The sequence below is a fragment of the Adiantum capillus-veneris genome, chromosome 20, assembly GCF_014529385.1.
Source record: "Adiantum capillus-veneris isolate H3 chromosome 20, ASM1452938v2, whole genome shotgun sequence".
NCBI classification, from domain to species: domain Eukaryota; kingdom Viridiplantae; phylum Streptophyta; class Polypodiopsida; order Polypodiales; family Pteridaceae; genus Adiantum; species Adiantum capillus-veneris.
In genome coordinates this window covers 20,472,583-20,494,747 of record NC_140950.1, presented here as the reverse complement: position 1 = coordinate 20,494,747, position 22,165 = coordinate 20,472,583, and the positions used below count along the sequence as shown (strand labels likewise).

General features: G+C 40.1%; 1 protein-coding gene across 1 annotated transcript; it reads right to left on the bottom strand.

Annotated features, from left to right (window-relative positions):
• Positions 1-9,271: 9,271 nt before the first annotated feature.
• On the bottom strand, positions 9,272-12,141 carry EMB1379 (embryo defective 1379). The gene is made up of 6 exons (XM_086491535.1): positions 11,664-12,141; positions 10,863-11,053; positions 10,328-10,408; positions 10,015-10,239; positions 9,857-9,934; positions 9,272-9,649 (listed from the first exon to the last, which is right to left on the bottom strand). The coding sequence occupies exons 1-6, from the start codon at positions 11,770-11,772 to the stop codon at positions 9,443-9,445; spliced, it is 891 nt and encodes a 296-aa protein (XP_086347661.1). The 5' UTR covers positions 11,773-12,141; the 3' UTR covers positions 9,272-9,442.
• Between the last annotated feature and the right edge of the window lie 10,024 nt (positions 12,142-22,165).

Here is a 22,165-nt window from a genome sequence, read left to right as displayed (position 1 = left end):
TCGACATACACCACAACATCTTTCCAAAATCTCCATGCATCATCAAATCTTGACCAAAATTCTACAATAGACTCATGTTCTTGCATAAACATACTAGTGACCTATTTCCATGCATCTTGGTGAGGGATCACCTTCTTGAACCGCTTCAAAAAGCATCTCTTAGACCTATCCCAATTGCCTTTGTCATCTTGTGACAAGCCCTCAAACCACTCTTGTGCATTCCCTCTGACCACCAAATTGACATTTGCAAGCTTTTGTGCCTCACTTGGAACCGCTCCGCATAAACATGATAAGTCAAACTCATAAGACACTAGCCAATCCTCTGCACCCTCAAAACCTATGGAAATAGATGGTTGGAACGGCACCGCCATCTTGCAATTCTCTTCAACATCCAAAATGTGAAAACATCACCGTCAGGCTCCAAATTTTGAGTGCACAATTGGCAATTTTTTCTCCCCAATAAGATTGCCAAAAAGATGATACATATCATATGCACACTCACACACCCTTCCACCTTAACACAACAAAATGAATTTCCTTACTTTCCTCACTACACACACAACAAATCAAGAGCTCAATGAAAATCCTGCCTCCAAACTCAATTCAAGCTCCAAACATCTCGAAGTACAAGCCCTTGACTACTTGCAGACACTACATAGTGAGTCAAGTTGATCAAGGCTTGGAATCAAACTTGATGGCTACCAAAAGACACAAGAAATACCATAAAAAACACGAAAACTCCATCCACAAAAGGCCTCTCTCAAACCATTGCAAAAAAATCACTAAACTCCACTCTGTAGGACTCTTTGATGTAGCCTCAACCCTAATGGCACCGAGCACCTTCTTCCCTCAATTCCTTGCACACACACATCCATGAGATCCTCAAAACTTCCATAGACTACAAAATTGAAGAGAAGAGACCCTCATTCACTCCTCTACGCACTCGAAAATAAAACACAAATAAGTCAAAACTACATACAACCACCTATAGAATCCCTACTTTCTCTTCCACACAAAGAGGTGAAAGTGTTGATATTTGATCCAACACACACTTCCTCAAATTGGAAACGCTTGCAATCATGAGTTAGGTGGAAAACTTCAGTGTTTTCACACCATTTTGATCCAATTGTGGACCTTTTTGGGACCATTTTTGGCCAATTTTGACCCCATACGTATTTTTTGTGGAAAAATTGCCAAATGGATTCTGAATTTCTTCAAATATTGTGGGATTGATCCTTGATACTCAAATTCATGCCCACATACCAAAATTCTATTTTTGACCACTTCTAAGTTGGTTTGCACATCATTGCATATCGAGTACTGCAATCACGTGTGAAACTTTCGGGATGAGATGAGCATACTCACACTGACATTATTTACATTCTAGAAATCTCAAAATCATAACCTAGAGATAAAATAATTCCACTTGGAACCACATCCAAGGCTCTGACACCATGTCAAGGTATGTACATGTGTGTGACTCCATGTACACCTGACTATTTACAATGTGTACATTGTAATTCCACTTGGAACCACATCCAAGGCTCCAAAACCATGTCAAGGTATGTACATGTGTGCGACTCCATGCACACTTGACTATTTGCAATGTGTACATTGTCCATCGTACTTGAAACCCAATATTAATTTGTCAAAGATTCCAAATGCATGTATTTACATTTACATGTACACATGCCCATGCATTTACAAAGTACTAGACACATGCCAAAAGATGTTTATCACTATTAAACTAGGTATAAGCAAGAGTGCATATTTCTGACATGTATTCTATAATTTTGCATGCTACCAAAACTATTTGATCCTAAAGGAATTTGGCACACATGATGATGGGAATTGATTTTGATGCCCAAGTAACATGACATACTCTACTGCAACACATCATCAAGCCAAAGGAGCTTGTGGAGATATTGGATGACCCATCCAATGATAGCATTGCCAAATTTTTGTGCGACAAGTATTTTACTAAATCAAAGAATAACATGACATACTCTACTGCAACACATCATCAAGCCAAAGGAGCTTGTGGAGATATTGGATGACCCATCCAATGATAGCATTGCCAAATTTTTGTGCCACAAGTATTTTACTAAATTAAAGAACATTGTGTGCACTAAGGAAAGGATGGAGGTATGAGAAAATGCGAGAATAAGTTTCAAATCTTACGAGGCCTTGTACAGAGTCATTATGCTAGGACATAATGCAAAGAGACTATTTTGATTGCTACCAATACCTTTTAGTGTGAGCCTTGTGAGAAATATGCCAATAATGATGTTGCTAGATTATTAGATGGATTTCAATGTGTGGATGATGGCATGCCCATGGAAGGTAGAAAATGCTTCCACTGCAATGAGTTCAAATCTATATATAATGACTTGCTAAAGCTTCAAGATTCAATGATCAGGTTTTATAGGTTAACACAAGAAGAGTGTGATGATAAAGTTATCTTTATTACGAAGCTCAATAAGTGCCAAGTTGTGAAAGGTGAATGTATCAAAAGGGTAAGCATTACCTGCCTTGGTGGATATGATGTTGAGCTAAATGCAGATAAGAAAGGAAACATGTATTTTGTGGTTCGATCAGAGAAGAATATTGGTTTTTGGTAGCTTTTCATCTCTTGCATGAGACACATGAGTCCCTCAAGTGGTATTTCAATCATGCTCCAATTGATGGCATGATTTGGTAAAGGACAAAGATTGCAAGTTTTAGGTTTGGGTATATTCCAAGTTGAATGGTACTTGGTAGGAGACTTGAAAACTCTGAAGTGCATGTTAGGGTGCAAGCAAGTTTCCATGACCCTCTTTCCATGTATTTATTATTGTCACAATAAAGTTTCAAAAATCACTAAAGGCAAGGGTGCAAAGGCCAACAAGTCAAAGGGTGGAAAGAGGAAGGGTGGCAAATCTGGAGCCAACTCTACAAAAGGTTGTCTACTACACAAATAGTGAGTAAAGCACTATAAAATTGATCTCAAGGTATCCTTAGTTGTGATCAAAGTGCACCTCTTAATCGGGACACAAAGATCCAAATTGGGATTTTATTCTACACATTCCACTGGTAAATGTGCATGTGTGCACCCTTCATGTACGTTTAAGAATTCTTGAAAAGTTACTGATACTCCACATTGATTATGCTGGGAATTTGGAGCTTAAAAAAACAAGGGAATAGTGTATAAGAGAACTTAAGGCTATTCTATCAAGATTCAATTATCATGGTGGTGCGGTTGAGCTAACAAATGGAAATAGGCATTGAAAACACAAGATTTCCCCAATACAATATGTGTGGGTGTTAGTAAAGTGAGGTGTCAGCTTTTGAATTATTTTGACTTTCAAAGTCCGAATGAGTTTCAATCATGGAAAAAGTTGTGTGACACAACCACCTATAGAGGTAACAAAGCAACCCCTAGAATTAAGCGTGCTCGCATATGACAGTCTGTTGACAATATTTTTAAGCTATTTGAAAAGGCAAAGCTAACCTTTTATGAGATCTCCACCTTGAAGTTTGTAATCAATAGTTTCACACTGCAAATGGTTGATGCCTGGGGACACATAACACATTACATAGTGGGCAAAACACTTAGTCTCTATACTCGAATTTCTTGTGGGTTTAAACGCTCGACTAACAACCCCAACTGCAAATGCTCCCACTATAGCCGCTATATCGGGTCTCAATACTAAGAGGTCATATATGAGAGTCCCGAAGGTTGATGAAAAACATGTAATCTCTGCCAGCATATCCGTGGCAATCATATCAAGGCCATGTGCAGTGACCTTTGCCAATCTATCTGCAATATGTATCTAGATTCTTATGCATTACCAAAAGAACTAATCACGCATGGAAATATCACTCCTAACTCCAAGATAGTCATCACTCCCTCATTGTCCATTGGAATTGTATCCATATGTCCTGACATCACCATATCCGCCTCTAGCATAAGCATGTCAAAAACTCCATATCGCTCATCTCCATGGTAGGGGGCATCTAGATCTATAGACATGTCGTGCACATCAATCTGGAGATCTGTGAAAGAGACTCATCTTTTCTCTCCCAGTAGTGTACCCATATTTTGCTCTAAATCCGTTCACGGATGTAAGTCTCAACTGTCAAAAATATATGGAACCTATGCGTGAAAACTGTAGAGCAAGTGGAAGAATGGCTGAGCCACTGCCAAAGCTCAAGTCTGGTTACGTGGAACCAATGATGACTGTGTGTAAAATGTATGCAGTGGATTCACGATCGGAATGCTTGTCGATCAAAAACAGTGGCTCTCCCTTCCTCTAAGTAAGCACTCATTGATCACTCATCCTAAGCCATACACCATCATTTATTTCCGCTTGTCACAAGACGGGCACCACGTGCCAATAGAAAAGAACAAACTGAACAGGCTTTTAGCACTTAAATAACAACTAAATTGAAATAGAGAGAGAGCACACGCGACACATAGTGGCGGAATTCCTCCCCAAAAAGTATTGGCCCCAAACCCTGGCGCCCCTTTCGGTATTTCTTTATATTGCATCAACACAGTACAAGCCGGAACTCCATACTCTGCACATTCTCCATGAAGCATACTTAGTAAACCTTAATATAGGTCATGTAGTCCATATTAGTGCAAGGTTATCAGAAAAAAACCAATAAAAGAAGTTAGTATACTCTACTTCATTATTCAAACCAGATGGTGTCAACATTTGTTTTGGCAATTTAAGAGAACACAGCTCAAGACTCAAGTAAGATAATCCAAAGCAAGTTTTTTTTTATGCAGAGCTCACCCATGTAGTTGTCCCATCTTGAGACAGCAAGAGCATTAAGCACGTTAGTTCAGCCTTGCACAAGTAAGGTGACCAAAAAACTAGAAGCATGTTAACAATTGGAGGGATCATAAAATATGTTGTTGCATCAACATAGAGATTTATTGTCTGACCATGCATCAAGATTCAAACCTTATACCATCCTTCACTATTCAAATATCATCAAATAAGAGCAATGTTAAAGTAGAGTAACGCATCAGATTCTCAGATGGGACTATATGCATATATTAATATTACTCAAGATAATTTTCCAGGTAGCTCAAGTCTATGGTCAACTCAGAAGGGAACATGTGCGATTCACAATCTTTTAGGAGCCAGCATTATCGGATGGTGACCTCTTACATGTCATAAGACTGACCAAGTGAGAAGGTACTGTAGTTGGGCAAAATCTTTGACTATTCCCTACCCAGCAATCTATTATAGCAAAACAATTCTTTATCCATTGCCACATTATCCATCATGCGATACCAAGTCATAAAAACCAGAAACTTAGCAACAGGTTCCACATCAAAGTTAGGAACTAGAGCTGACCATCAGTAAAGAACAACAACCTTCATTGTATAAAAAGAAAGCTATGAACCATGTTCTAATAGTGTATACTAGAAAATTATAAACTATGTTCCAATATATAAAGAAAACATAATCATACCATCTCAACCTCATTTGTGGTGAGTTTAGAAAATTGGCAAGCTTCAAAGTTATCAAGAGCAATCAAATAAATGTCAGAGACTTAAGTTCTTTCTTGTGATTCCCCCACCAGTAGACAGAGTTGAGCTCCTCAGTTCAATCCTACAGTATGCATAATTCTTATAATTTTTCAAGACACGGCAGAGCCCAGCATGCCACATACCTGATCTCGGTCATTAGAGATGTATAACTACAAAAAGTTTCCATGTTATTGAAATCTCGAGGTAAGGTTTCCGGGCCATAAATATGCACTCACATAGGTGGGACAGTTAGTTGGATCAGTATCTAGGAAGATATTTTGCTAAAAGACCAAGGTGTGTTAATGTGTTACGGGATTCCAGCAAGTGTGAGCAAGTAATGTGGGATTTTAGCTCGGTAGAGGTTGCTTTATGGGTCTATATAAAACAAGAGTATTATACTCCAGAGAGCATTGTAACAGACTAAACAATTTTTAAGAGTTTAGTCAACATTTTACTAGTTTTTTCAATATCTTGTCTTAAAACGTGTCTTATACTTCATCATCTATAACTTATAGTCAAGATCAGCCATTAGTGATAGTCATTGCTCATCTGCAACGCTCAAGTGAGTCTATCAAGAGAAACTCCATACTCCGATATGAGTGTCTTCTATTCCCTCTATATGGAACTTCATTTGCGCAGACGAAATGGTGGCCATATCAAAATAGAGTGACACGGCTGACCCTCTGGGGTCAAGAACATTTTCGGAACAATATCCGTTTGGCAATGGTAAAGGAGGCCTTGGGCTTAGGGCCACAATATTATTATGTGGAACATTTAATAAAGCGTGGATTTTCTAAGCGCTTATATTTGCTAGCGCAGTTTCTACCACATCTTAAGATATTTTTATATCCCCATTTTGGCCTACCCCTAAAAGAATATTTTAACCAGTCATACCGAACCAAGAAGTTAAGTGTAATTTTAACCAACCGTATCTTACCATTGGCAGAGCATCCAAACATGTGTTATTATTGTGACAGCTGCTGCCATTGTGATCATGTAATGGATGGATTAATTGAGATGTAAAGGTGATGACAGAGTTTTTATTAATTCTAAGCCATGCTCTTTTTGTCCAGTTATGTAATGAGGCTTGAGAAAAGACTCCTACAATTTTGACTCTGTGTGTGTGTGTATGTGTGTGTGTGTGTGTGTGTGTGTGTGTGTGAGAGAGAGAGAGAGAGAGAGAGAGAGAGAGAGAGAGCTCATATTAACAAGGGTTGTCTTTGTTAGTAGAGAGATTTAAGGGCATCCCAAAGAAGGGGTTTGAATCTTAGGCTTGCTATCATATGTTGCTCAAAAGCCATTCTACTCTATTAACATGCCTTCCTCCCTCCTAGGAGGGCACCATGGCCTAGCACGAAGCACCCTCTAGTAGACTTATTGGCCTAAACCGATGAATTTAACATCCCCTAACAAAGTTGTTGACCCTCATTGATCAATGTCAAATGAGTGTAGCCATGGTGCCCCCCTAGACATCCCCTAAGAGAGTTGCTGGCCCTCATCGGTTGACCTTAAATGAGTGTAGCATTTCGCCCCCTAGGGGGGCACCATGGCCTAGCACGAAGCACTCCCTAATAGACTTATTGGCCTAAAACCAATGAATTTAACATCCCCCAAGAGAGTTGTTGGCCCTCATTGGTCGACCTCAAATGAGTGTAGCACATGGCTATTAACCCAAACATAGGGAGCCCTCTTCCTAAAGGTTGCAACATTTTGCCCTGAAACCTAGTCAAGGTATGGCATGGCCAACAATCTTATGGCCTCCAACATTTGACATAACACAAACTCTCAATTTTTTCAGCCCATACCTAACGTAATCTAATTCCCACGTCTACTAGTAGGCATGCTGGTCAAAATGAACAAGGTAAAGAAACCCCTAATCTTGTGGTGGGCTTTATCCTCCTCTCCCTCCTTCCTCCTAAAAAGATGTTGATGTTTATGGTGCTCAAATTGGTGATATTGGCCCTACCCCAACTACTATTGAGGAACCTGATATTCCTGGCTATATTAATTAGAGAATTAATTGAACTAGACCATCACTTTAACTATTGAGTTTGTGGACCAATACAAACATCTTGAGGAGGTGAAAGGGATCTTATACACAATTGGCAACCCATCTTGTCCGACTTCTATTTACAAAAGTTTTGCTCTTTCCTTTGCTAGAAGCCTTTCTCCCCTCATGGATAATTTTCATTTTCAAGGGGCAAAGGATTTATAAAAGGGAGACTTATTTTTTATGCCATTATTGCCATATGGCATGTAGATGCATCTAACAAGGACTTCATCTCCTTAAGATAGATTTTGACAAAGCCAATAATAGATTAGAGTGGGATTTTCTTTGTTAACTCGAAAGGAGCACTAAGAGATGTTGCCATTCCAAGATCAAACAATGATCATCAATAGTTAGCAAATGCAAATGCTCTTATAATCGATGCTTAAAACGTTTCTATGTTGCAAGTGGAAGTGCTATATATTCCTAATGGACAAATATTCAACCTAGTTGTTATCCCAATGGGCTTCTTTGTTACTTTCAAACAAAGAAGATACTCAATCCTAGAAAAGTTTTCTTAGCCAGACAAATGGCAAGATATACAGCCCTCTTTCTACAAGTTTTGCTCCCAACCACTACATCTTCCCTAGTAGTTTGTTGGAAGCCCTCAAATACTCAGCTACAATAGTCAATTTCTCTTACCAGACTGTTTCTATGGGGGGATAGTGATAGTATCAAGAAAATTGCAAAGGTGGCCTACTCCACATGCACACTTTCTAACACTAAGGGTGGCTTGGGCATTTTAAACATTGACAGGTTGGCTAGTAAAACAATTGCTAAGTGGACATGGAGAGCTGTTGATTCTACTGACTAGTGGGCTCTTCTCATGAATAAATCTTGCCCTCTTTTCATACTCAATACAGAGCTTGGGCCAACTTCAAAATCAGGGATTCTATCTCTTGATCATTCAACGTCATTTTGAAGGGTTCTACCATTGTTTTCAAGCTTTGGTACCCTTGTATGCACCTCAAAAGCTTAGCTCTAGCAATCACCCCTCTGACCCTTCTGCTGAGTTCTTTTCGCAGGAATTCATTTGGTTTGGAGATTACATTCTTCATGTTCAACCTCCTCAGTTCATTCCGACTTAAAATTCTTTGGTGGGCATTTTTTGCTGGTAAGAGCATGGCTCTTAGAAGATTCAAATAAAATTTGGGCAGTCCCTCAGAGCATCTCCTTTGGTCTAAACATACATTATTCCTTCCAGAAAAATCGCTTTTACAAAAAGACTCAAAAAGTATTAAGTCATTTAGGGTGAAAGGATGTGCTTGACAAGCTCAAGTACATAGTTAGATCAGAGCAAGCACAAGAGTCCAATGCAGCACCCCATAGATTGGAAAAAACTATGTTTCTTCAGTAACAAGTATCAGTTTGACTACAAAATGGTAAAAACATAAAACTGTGTGAAAGGAAGTCTCCAAAGACGTACAAACTTACTAACAAAGTCACTCATGGTTGAATAATCTACAATAATCTCAGTTCCACTAATCTAGTATTGACTCCTTGGGGAATACCAAGCTCGCTGTCACAGTTTACCCAAAGACAGTATATATTACCCAAGGCCTTTGAAAAGCAAAACACCCAGGGTCAAATTACAGAATCTTAGAGTACCCTCAATGTATATCTACACCAACATCACCGATATTTTCTTCTCATTGCTGTAATGCGTCTGGAAACACGTGAACTTTAGCACTAATCAAAACACAAATGCCAAACAATCCCTAAAAAAACATACAATTGTTAAACATATGTGTATGTTTGTAAATGGGGAACCACAATGAAGCAAATCATGATGCGAATGCAAAAGAACAAGTCAAGAACAAAACTCTTTGAAACCAGGCCAACAATATTTATATACACACATGTAAGAGCTACTCTTCACCCAAATTGACAGCATCCTGAGCAAAGCTTGTTCGGGGCCTGCGACTGCTGCTTCGAGGCCTTTTAAGAACAGGAGTCGTCAAGGACGATTGACCTTGAGACACATCAGATGTTCTCCTGATGTCTTGATCTCTTTGGGGAACGTCACCACTGCTTCCTCCCCAACCAGTCCCACATTTTGGGCAGATCCTTGGAATCTAGATAAGAAACAATGTACACTTAAATAAATGGATACATCCATTTAGCAGAAAGAGATCAAGAAGAGGAAATCATAGCAAATACAGACAGAAAATTGAACATGGAAATAAATGGAGGGATAATCAAAATCATCTTCCACATTCCCAGAATTAACCAGGGGCCACAAACTCATTAATCTACCAGAAGTAAAGACAAATTTTCATTACCTGTGGCCCACGAAACCTGTTCTTTAAGCAGTAGTCATGCATTCGAACGGAACAATCCCCATTCTGACAGGCTTGGGCCTAGATTCACAACAAAAAACCTAAGCATATGGGAAGAAAAAGCAAGAAGACATGGATTGATCTCAGGATGACATGCACACCTTTATGCCCGCCTCGTTGCAAACATCACAGAGAGGAACATCATAGTTCTTGAATATGTTCCACAACTCTAGAAAAGACCTAATGCCAAGAGTCACCATGCCATTCGTAGTGAGGCTTAGCCAATGGTCATGTGCAAGCTCTTCCAGAGTCTTTTCTTTCTGAGCTAAGGTTAAAGTCATGGCTGCCACCTGTGTTCCAGTTTCGCCAGGAGGCTGTTGCTCATTCTGCAGCAGAAAATTGAATAACAGAAGGTACAGAAGCAGCACAACAATCAAATGGCGAGTTGCAACTTTATGTTATGCAAAAGCCGACCTGAATCTCTAAGCCCAGATTAAGAGCTTGAATTCCAGAAATCTCTCCTTTCATAGAGCTATCTGATACAATTGCCTCCAGCTGCAGTGACCACAACAAACCAGAAGGTTATCCATAGAGGGCCAATTCCCATACAATCATCAATTTTCCACATAGATGGCCCTGGTGTATGCACACATGAAACAATTGAGTCCCCAAATCGCACTATGCTACTTATACCAATGGCTGCATTGGTCCTAAGACGTTAAAATCTTCTCCTCTCTTCTCTCCTCTCCTTCATCTCATGAGAACAAGAAAAAAAAAGGATGTTCTGGAATAACCCTAACAGCTTGCAATGCTAGATAAAGTGTCACTCGCCTTTGAGATCAGAAGGACAAAACAGTAGAGACTACAACATTAAATGCCGCTTTCTCACATACAACCTTGCCAAATTTCAGTATCAATGAAGATAGGTAAACAGATGCAGGCAGTGTTGACTTGTAACAAATCAAATAAGAGAAAACTAGATGCATGTTAGCATGCACTCAGCCCTCACCACAGCCTTGAAGAAAGCTATCTGAGCATGTGAATAGCGTGTTCCAAGTTTTGCTTGCTCATTTCCGAGCTTATTGACAAGTCCATAGTAAAGCTTCCCATTGTACTGATTTCTCCCTGCCCTCACCTCCAGCTGTAAGAAAACCATCTCTTTATTGATCGTGCCAATAAATTGCGGAAGTCCTCCATTCTCTGAAAATTACACAAAGACTCGAGGCCCAAAATTCATTAGCTAGGAAACAATTCTCTTTGGTGAAAAAAAAAAATCAATTGTTTAATGGCTGCTTGCTAAGTATGATACAAGCAACGACGTGTCCATTGACAATTGAAGCTAAATGGAATCTGCACATGCATTCAAAAAAGGAGCTTCAAGTTTCTTTATTTGGGCATTTCAATCAAATCTTTATGTTGTTCTTACTAGGCAAGGCATGATACACATTAGAGGAGAAACCTAATCCAAAATGTTTTAAGAAAATACACAAGGATCACAGAATGAAGCTGAAAACACCAATACCTCAAGAGCCAGATTTTTTCAATTAGCATAAGTAACTATGAAATAGAACGTGAAATAGACCCGCATTAGTGATTCCAGTATGGTTCCATTCATAAACAACTTTACACATCACTCACGTACAGCAATGCGATACTTCAGAAATTCAGACCACAGACTTACAAAGTAACATCCACAAATGTTCTTTGCATGACACTGCATAAGTCATTATATGATTCTTACTCGAGCTTCAAAGAAATGGACGGAAACTAGACACATTCATCCAAGAAAATTTGCAAAAGAAGAACATACCGCCGCCACATAGGTCCCCAAACATAGTCAATGCATGATTTTCTGAGAGAGGGCCTCTAGACATCAGAGCTTGAATGAAAGTGTGATGCTGCTGATCTAGCCGCCCCATTCCCCACGGACTTGCAGCTCAGCAACAAAAGGAAACGCTGACCCTCAAAGATTCGACCCTTCTTGACAAATTACCCGACCAAGTAAAACGCCTGATAAACTCATGCCTTGAGCGCCTTAATTTTGCTTCCTTTGATGTGAGATTCCGAATGCAGGCAGAATCAGAACGACGACCCAACAATCAGCCCTCTAGCTTCCTCTGCCGCTTTAGGTCGCAAGCCCTCAGCAAGCGGAGGAAGACCCTCAACACAGAACCCTCGTACAACAGCTCTGCGTAGCTCTTCCTTCCCGCGAGCTACAAAATTTGAAACGAGAAATGCATTGGGGCGACTTCGATATTACGCCAACGCGCTCTGGAAGATAGGTCCTCCCGATTGTGACAACCCATTTTGATGTCATCGACGGTGCGCAAGTCGGGCGCGGGGAGCGAGGGGATCTTGATCGGACATGTGGCAAGTTGCAGGGCAGCACGGGGGGCACTCACCTTCCCCATTTTGAGCTCACCTGGGTTTACACGTTGGGTCCAGGGGGATTGCCTAGGTTTGTCTGTCAAGTATGTGGTGTTAAAAGTTTGCATGTCATGGCTTCTATTTATAAGGTGGGTTGATCCCAAGGTTTTCAACTTGTGGGCAGAGGGCAAAGCTAAAGGTTGATGAAGGCCCATATGGCAAAGCCAAACAAGAGCAAGCCGGAAAAGGCCGCTTGTGAAGCCCAAGGAGAAGGTCCAAATGAAGGGTTCTGAGGCCCCTTGTGAAGCCCAAGGAGAAGGAAGGGTTCTGAAATGGTTCAAAAGCCCTCAATTGTCCACTTGAAGGGTCATGAGGTCGAGAAGTAGCTCAAGGTGACCATTGAAAAGGGGAAGGGAAAGGTTCACTCTCGACCAGTTGCTATGTTTTGGATGACATGAGTGTTGCCATGTTTCGTATGTTGTACCTAATGTTTTGTATGTTAATATCTTTGCTAAATGTTGTACCTAACTATGTTGAAGGTTCTAAGTAGCTAAGGAGTTTTTGATAATTGCTTTGTGTAAAAAGTTCTCTCTCTCTCTCTCTCTCTCTCTCTCTCTCTCTCTCTAAGATTGAGAGGCAATGTTATATTAATTTTAAGCTTAAATACTTTTTAGTTATGCATCTAACTGCTGATTCAAGATTTTTTGTGAGACTTGTTCCTAGCATTGCACTGCCTCCTCCACCCCTAGCTCTTCATCACTTGCTCTTGCCCTTCTACTTTTCCCCCACTCTCTCTCCTATCATGAGCTTCCCTAGCTTTCCCTCATGGTTTAATTTGGGTCTCAGTCTCCCCCCCCCCCCCCCCCCCCCCTCTCTTTTGACCTAGTAGACAGCAGTCCACTCTTTTGATCATAACTTCTTCATCCGAACTCCGATTTGGGTGATCTATAGCCTCAATCGAAGAGCACGAAGTCCTCTACGCATTGATGTAAAGACAGAAATTTTTAGAGTTATGAAAGGCGTTTCTGTAGCAGCATTTCCGAAGTGAACAGGTTCAACAAAATTGATTCTCATCTCCTATTTTACATACAATGTCTTCCGGCACTCGCAAGGGTTCTTCTTCTTCAACAAGGTCCACAACCATTGTGGAAAATGATCCAAAATCTCCTAAGTATGGAGATAGCAACACAACCACCCAACCAACGATATCGGAAACCATGATCATGGCGTACTTGGTATCATTGCAAGAGACCGTAAACAAACAAGGCGAAGACTTACGAGCACTTGCAATGGAGAATGGCACACTAAGGGTACTTGTGGTTGAGAATGAGAATCTCAAGAGGACACTTGAGATGCAAACAACACGTTTGATGCAACTTGAAGAGGAAGTCAAGGAATGTAAACGCTCTCTTGTGGACTTGAATGCTTTGAAGGAGCGGATGAGCAAAGTAGAGCATGACCATGTATTGAAAGAGGAGAAATTTGACACTATGAGCCGGGATGTATGCGACATGAAAAATGTATGCACAAACAAGTCTTGGGCTGATGTATGTGGTAGCAATGTGGTTTCTAATTCCTCACTCATGCAAGCTATGGTTCAAACAAAGAATGTTGAGAATGTGGATATGGAGGAGTTGAAGGAACGGGAGCGACGTTCCAAGAACATTGTTATTCGTGGAATTCCCGAAGAGAAGTTAGAGACACCTCCTTCTCTTGCCATTGTTATTGAAGATTTCTTCAAAACCCACTTTGGCATGTCCGGAGTTATGGTATATGGAGCACATAGAGTGGGGAAGCAAGGAGCTCCTCGCTCGGAAGAACGGCCAATTGTATGCACCATGCCGGATGAGACCAAGCGAAAGATTATCCTTGATAATAGTTGGATCTATTTGAGGGATACAAAATGTTTTGTATGTGAAGATCGCACTATTAAGCAACAAAATATGCGTCGCAAGGCATATGAGGAAAAGAATAATAAAAACAAGGAGATCTCTCATGAAGAAAATGTGCCCAAGGAGGAGGCAAGTCTCTCAAGCAAATAGGGATGCGTGACCTATGAGACCGAGTTACAATTGAAAATATGCTTTTGGAATTGTAATGGATACCCATGGAATGCGGGGGTTGGCATTGATGAACTAACAAGCAAAGCCGATGTTGTACTTCTTGTTGAAACTTGGGAGCATGATACACAAAGGATTAACGGCTTGGAGGATTACAATGTACATTCATTGATGTGGTCAAAGAATCTCAAGCAACGAAGAGGACAAGGAGGGTTAGCATGTATGGTTAAGAAAGGATTGGAAGATTTTGTATCAATTGTGAAAGATGACAAGTACAAACGTTATGTATGGCTGAAAATTATGACACCAAAAAGAGCACCCATTTTTGTAGCCGGTTGCTACATTCCTCATCATGATTCTCCCTTTTATGCTTGCATGGATAGAGATCAACCATTTTCTGATTTGGAAGAGGACATTGCTTATTTCAAAGGTGAAGGTGATGTTATTGTATTTGGGGATATGAATGCTCGCACAAAAACATTGCAACATGATACTCAACAATTTGATATGCCATACATCTCAAGGGAGTTGGAGGAAGTTCACTTGTATGATCGTACTTCAATGGATGAGAAAGAGCCGGATCACTATGGAAAGTTACTTTTACACATGTGTAATAGCACGGGTATGCTCATTGCCAATGGTGTATCTTTGTGGAGTGGAACCAATGGATTTACATGTAGAAGACATAATGGGGATAGTGTGATTGACTATATGCTACTCTCTGAAGCCATCATGTATCGCATAAAGAGTTTTATGTTTGGTCAATGGACCCCGGAATCCGACCATCGCACCTTATGTATTGACCTTTCATGTGGAGAAGCAACTAAGCATGATAATCTCAACCAAAGGAAAAAGAAGTTATCACTATGTATGGATTTCAAACGGGCACCAATGTACATTGAAATGGTTGAGCAAAAATTATGGATGACAAAGCTTCAATGTGATGCACCATTGGAAACTAAATGGGAAGCTTTCAAGAAAGCTATTTGTTCTTGTGCGGAAGAATGCTTTGCCATAAAGGATCTCCATGGTATCCACAAAGATAGATCACGCAAAAGGTGGTTTGATAAAGAATGTCAAGATGCTCGAAAGTCCTTGATAAAGCTTGATGCAACTATGGACAAAGACAACTATCAAAGTCATTTGCGTACATACAAGGCATTGATTCAAAAGAAGAGAAGAAGATGGGAAGTAAAGCAACAAGAATTTCAAGTCCAAGAAAAGGCACATGCATGTGGAAGATTTTGGAGAAACTTGAGAGGCAAGCGGGTTGAGAATTTTGGTAACTTGAGTCTAGTGGATATGTACACACATTGTAGGCAATTATATGAGCAAAAAAATACTGAAAAAATGCCATTTTATGGTTCACTCCCATGTATGCCGTCTTTTTTTACTATTGAGGATGTATGCGGTGGGCTTGAAAAGTTGGCCACTCGCAAAGCGGGAGATCTTCAAGGTATCAAGCCGGAGATGATCAAATGGACGGGAGATTTTACCCATGAGTGGATGTGTGATATGTTCAACCTTGCACTTCAACATGGTATGCCTTATGATTGGAGTACTAATTGGGTTAAGCCTTTGCATAAAGGAGGGGATGTAAAGAATGTAAGCAACTACCGGACTATAATGATTGGGTCTCTTATGGCAAAGTTGTTTGGGTGCATAATGGAGATGAAATTGAGTGATTGGGCTGAAGAGAATGACAAGCGTGCAAAGGGACAAGCGGGTTTTCGTCGATGCCATAGCACCATTGATCATCTTGTCACTCTTCGTGTTCTCATGGAGGAAAGTCGGTTGAAAGGCAAGCGGTTGTATTGTTGTTTTGTGGACTTTAAGAAAGCCTTTGATATGATTCCACGTAACAATTTGTGGAGAAGGATGGAAGAACTCCAAGTGCCAAGTGAGTTTATGCTTGCGGTTTCTCGAATCTATGAGAAGGTGATTTGTCAATTGCGCATGGGAAGAGAAATTTCAGAAATTTTTGTAAGCACTATTGGGGTTAAACAAGGATGTCCATTGTCACCAACTCTCTTTGGTCTATGTATCGATCAATTGGAACAAATGGTACTTGAATTTATGCAAGAAGAAGGCATTGAAGAGGTCACTATTTGCAATGCGGTAATCATGCTTTTGTTGTATGCGGATGATGTAGTGCTTCTAGCACACACTTTAGAAGATGCACAAAAGCTTATGGTTGTCCTTGAGAACTTTTGCTTGCATAGTGGGCTGATTGTAAATGAATCCAAAACAAAGGTTATGCTTGTGAAAACCAACCATAAGGAGAAGCCATGCATTGTGTACAACAACGAGACACTTGAAGTTGTTGAGAGCTTTAAGTACCTTGGCCTTGAGGTTCCATCCAATCACAAGTGGCATGAATGTGCTATGCGTCGTTTGGAAGCGGGAAAGAGAGCATATTATGCATTTGAGAACATGTGTAATGCGGGAAACATCAAGTGTTGGGTTCTCAAGAAGTATCTTTTTGATGCATTGGTGACACCGGTTCTTCTTTATGGAGTTGAAGTGTGGGGCGGGAGCATCTCAAAGTCTACTTGGAAAGAGTTTGAGAATGTCCAAAAGCGTTTTCTTACAAACTTTCTCCAAGTTAAGACACAAACACCATATATGCTCTTACTTCTTGAGTCGGGATCTCTTCCAATTGAGGTTATGGGCATGGAAAGGGTTGTGGAGTACATGATAAAGATGCGTCAAAACCCCTCACATCGACTTCCTACAATTGCATGGGAAGCAAGCAAAAAAGTTCAAAAGACGCATAAAAGCAAGATCTTGAGCACGGGATGGATGCAAGACATAAAGAAGTGGTTTGGGAGATGGGATGCATTACACTTGCTACATGATGCTTCAATTGACTCTCAAGTGAATGAAGCTTTTCTACAACGCCAATGTATTACGGCTTGGGAGAAATCCGGTGGGTCACGCTTCATACATTACACCACCTATATTGCCCCCAACTACAAAACCATGTTCTTCGCTGAGAGAGGAAACCGTACTCACACTTACATGCTTGAGCCTATTCCCTTGTCCGCGATACGCACTATCGCAGCAATTCGGCTTAGCTCCCATTTACTTCGATGCGAGATAGGGCGTTGGGGCAATGGAGAAGAGTCAAATCGATTGTGCACATTATGCTCACTGCAAGTTCGAGAGTCTGAGTACCACACACTACTAGAGTGCTCAGCTTTTGATCACATCCGAACTTGCTTCTCTCACATTTTCAGCCATAACTTAGACCTACACACTTTCCTCTCCCAGCCAAAGTGTGGGCTCTCCATTGCGACTCTCATCACTACAATTTTGGAGCATCGAGAGTCACTCATCAGCCATACACATACTACATCACATGTAACTTTGGTCCCATAGGTCATATTTGACCTCCAAGGACGATAATAAAATCTATCTATCTATCTATCTCTCTCTCTCTCTCTCTCTCTCTCTCTCTCTCTCTCTCTCTCTCTCTCTCTCTCTCTCTCTCTCTCTCTCTCTCTCTCTCTCTCTCTCACACACACACACACACACACACACACACACACACACACACATTTACATGGTTCAAAGTGATTACTTTTTCTTTGCTCACTCGCGAGGGGCCCACATCAGCCCCTCTAATTCTTGGGTACATGACAATCAGAAACCCACATCCCCCTAGTTAAGAATTCAAGATTGCTTGCAAGCTTACACAACTCGAATCTCAGTTGCCATAATAAATATGCTCTAATCTATGGAACTAACCGTTGCTTGGTACATGATGATTCACAGGAAATAACCCTCGGTGTCCTATAGGATTTTGCATTAAATGTGTCCCATTTAAAAGCACACTTCCAATGATCGTCAAACGGTTGGCCTCAGACAAAGAAAACTTAAGAAGTATATCTCCTATACAAAGGAAGGGATAGTTCCTCTATTCATTGAAACCTTACGTGATGTGAAATTGGAAGACTATGATCCTCGAAATGTGCTTTGCACGGCTCAAAATGTGGGTAATCCCCTGATGTAGCTCACAAGGAGCTGACATATTGAATAGACATAAGCACTATGGCACTTAACACCATGTGCTTTGGATTTGATGCACCAGTGCATGCATTCTAAAAGGCTAACGGAGAGATATCAAGCCCAATAAAGAGAACGTGATGCGCACTCAGACGCTCACCTTCCTCTCGCTAGTAGCTTCTCCATGTGCCTATACACACAGTGTAGCACGCGGTTGCATGTACCATGGCTAGCGAGGAAACGAGGAGCATCAATTTTCTTACGTGTATCATTGTAAGATCTTGTGTTTGTGTGTGTGTGTGTGCGCGCGCACGCACACGCGCGTGCACACACACACACACAACCTCTTACAATGATACACGTAAGAAAATTGATGCTCCTCGTTTCCTCGCTAGCCATGGTACATGCAACCCTTTGGAGACTCTCTCAGTAGACCCCCTAAGTTGCACCTTTACCTGGCTATATTTCCATACTCAAGATACCGGTTGAGGAGTATGTTATCTCTCTCCACTCGCATACCTCTCTTGGCTAATCTTCGGCTTGTCCACAAGGGATCCCCCTCGTGCTTCTATTTCTCTAATCGATTGCCCACTAGCTTTTGCCCTACCTTGGCTCTTGGTAATGAGGTATGCTCTTACACACACACACACATGTCACTTTCATATATGGCTTAGTGTTTTGAGAATGGATACTTTCTGATATTTAACACTACATGGATGGTAGGTATAAGTTAAAAAGGTTTTAAGTAGGACATGGATAACAATTGATAGGCCTGTTGACACCTATAATACGTATTCAAGGCTAACAAACATGTTGTCTTGTTTATATGGTTGTAGGTGAGGACCCTATCTTTACTTAGGATCTTTTTGGCTAAGCTATTGTCCATCACTGTCGAACCTGGCCTCTTTCATTTTAGAATAAGTTGTTCTTGACTATCTTATGTACAAATCACTAGAATGATACCTCATTCTCACTATGATGTACAAAAATGAATCAAAGACGGAGTTGTTTTTGTGCTAATCATTGTCCTTTGTCTAAAGCCAACTATCTTTTGAATTATTATGTTCTTTTGTGTATAAGTATAATTCTAAAAATAGAAACACACAACACAGAGAGTGTGGATATTGTTGATTGAGTAGTGCTTATATTTTTTGCTCATATGCCATCCTTGTCTACCCCACCCTTGCTGCTTGCATGATGTCGTGTGAGCACACACGCACACATACACATAGGTGAACCATCAAATATGCCATTTCTTGCCGTATGTGGCCAATTCTCTATTCAAGTATCCCCACTCGTAATCCCCCTCTCCCTTTCACACACCCACCCACCCACACACTAGCAGTAATTGTCTACTTTTATGTGTCTTGGTTCATTCACCTAAGGCATCATCGATTTTATTGGGATATCTTCACAATTATCTACATAACACTCACAAGATGCATAAGAGTCACTCTCAAAGATACGTACTAGATATGGTCGCGCATAGTAGAACAATCGGAAGTGCCCCTCTCATCAATTGCTAGAATGATGGTTCCCTGACGCTGATCATTCAATCTTAATATGATGCAAGTGATACCGATGGCATAATGGCGTACACACTTTCTACGACAAACGTATGGAACAACGAGTAAAATTCTTTGGCACCTACTTAGAATGGTTAAGGTTTATTGTTGGTACTCTTAATGATTACACAATTCATAGACATTAACATACATGAATAACTGTCTTATTTCAAGTAGTCATTTTTTATGTAAGATGCAAATATACTACTCGGTCCTCGACATTAACTAGGTACTAGTTATTAGATAACACTGGATGTATATTTCTTAATAAGTAAAGTAAGTTGATCTAGTTTTGACAAAGCCGTCTAACAATGAATGTAGATAACCTGCAAATGGTGCCTTTTTGTCTTGGTTTCAATGGATGATAACGGGTCTTCTTGACATATAATGGATGTTGATGCATGGAATTTGTGTTGTTTGTGTTGATGAAGCCTCAAACCTCCTATGGAGGGTCTCTTTAAGAGATGGCATATACTGGTCTTTTTTTGAAAAAATGCCAAATTACGAACGAGACTGCTCAAATTTGGTTAGATTGCCTATATTGGTCTGGTAGCCTCGCTTTCATTGGATTGTTATGATGATGGGTCCATTTCTTCTACAGATAGGTAGTTTTGATACATTCAGTAAATGAAATGTACACCTCATCCTCCCGCGAGAAGTTTAAACAAGAAATGGCGTAACAATGGATGCCCCCACAAAAGGTCTCTTGGCTTACATTCCACCGTACCCCTGATCTACATAATTCCTTTGTTGTTTTTTGAATACGCACACACATACATTGATACACAATCTCAAGAATCCTATCTTAAGTGTCTTTTCCCCATAGCCACAATATCACTGATACAAGCGCCCATGTAGAGGAAAATACGATAGTGGTGTGACCAGAAGATTGGCAGCATCAACTTGATTGTATTCTCTTGGATGGCAGCCCCTAAATGCGCTCTCAACCTGTTAATTGATCACCCTCTTGTGGCATACGAACACACAAGTAGGTGCCTATGCACCTACTTTGAATATGATCGGTTTTTTTTGTTTAATCATGAGTTGCTGAATTTTGTCGTAATGAAATTAGTGTGTTAGTAAAAACCAATCTCTTTAAAATTGGGGATGTATATCTTCTATTGCAGGTGCAAAAAAGCGTATATATAAAGAGGGTAAATTCATGGAGGACATGTTATTTTTATTGAGCTGTAAACCTCCCGTGGAGGGTCTCAGTGAGAGATGGCATGAATTGAATTTTTGAAAAATTGTTCTAAATACAAACAAGATTTTGCCCAATTTTGATAAGATTGTTTATATTTGTCTCTTACCTTAAAATTACAATGTAAGTAGTAAACATTATATGTAGTACACACAATCGATTTTTTGAAATAGTAATCTAATTACAAACAAGATGTTGTCCGATTTTGGATAGTTTGGCTATATTGGTCTTAAACCCAAAAATAGATAGTAGTCTGCATCTTATTTAGTGGTACACACTGGCATCTTTTCTTTGGTAAGCTCTGTGAATACTGGGATACATATGATTCTACATTCTAAGTTTATATAATTTAAAAAAATTAAGTAATAGTCTATACTTAGGGTAAGCTGTAAACTAGGCTACAAGTGTGACATGGATGACAACTGGATCCAGTGTCGACACCTGTAACACGCGCAAACATAGCCAATTCTAACTGAATGTTTTTGTATGAATGTAGGTAACATTTGGATCCTTCTCCTTGTAAGATAGTGGATGCTCATCCCAAGGGATGGACGCATATGGATACAACAACAAGATGGCAATTTGTAATGGTCAAAAATCATAGTTATAATCTAAATGACTATTTTGACTATCAAATGCAAAGGTTGTATTGGTTTAAGCACAAAATGTTTATTCATTTTTATGATATCTGGTTTTAAGGTATTGTTATTTAATGTATTATTTGATGCAGTTGTTTCAGTATGGTTTAGTTATGAGGGCATTGTCATACACACACTTACACACACACACACACACACACACACAAATTGGCAAACAAAGTCTCTCTCTCTCTCTCTCTCTCTCTCTCTCTCTCTCTCTCTCTCTCTCTCTCTCTCTCTCTCTCTCTCTCTCTCTCTCTCTCTCTCTCTCTAAGCATATGTACAGATGTCTCACAAAAGGGAAAGTTAAGGCCAAAACACAAGTCTCTATAAACCCGAGCAACATCACATCTTATGGTTTCAAAAAAAGTTGTCTGCCTGCTGAAAGGAACAAAAAACATCAACAAAAAAATCCCAATATTTAGATAGAAGCACACAGTTAAACTCATGAAAGTTTACATTTTTCACAAAAG

Bases quoted from the DNA above. Each gene is read 5' to 3' on its own strand.
- EMB1379 (XM_086491535.1), bottom strand. From the start codon at position 11,772: ATGGGGCGGCTAGATCAGCAGCATCACACTTTCATTCAAGCTCTGATG. The intron at 10,409-10,862 runs GTGAGGGCTGAG...TGGTCACTGCAG, and splicing joins TAGCTTTCTTCAAGGCTGTG to CTGGAGGCAATTGTATCAGA. The intron at 10,240-10,327 runs GTCGGCTTTTGC...TTTCTGCTGCAG, and splicing joins ATCTGGGCTTAGAGATTCAG to AATGAGCAACAGCCTCCTGG.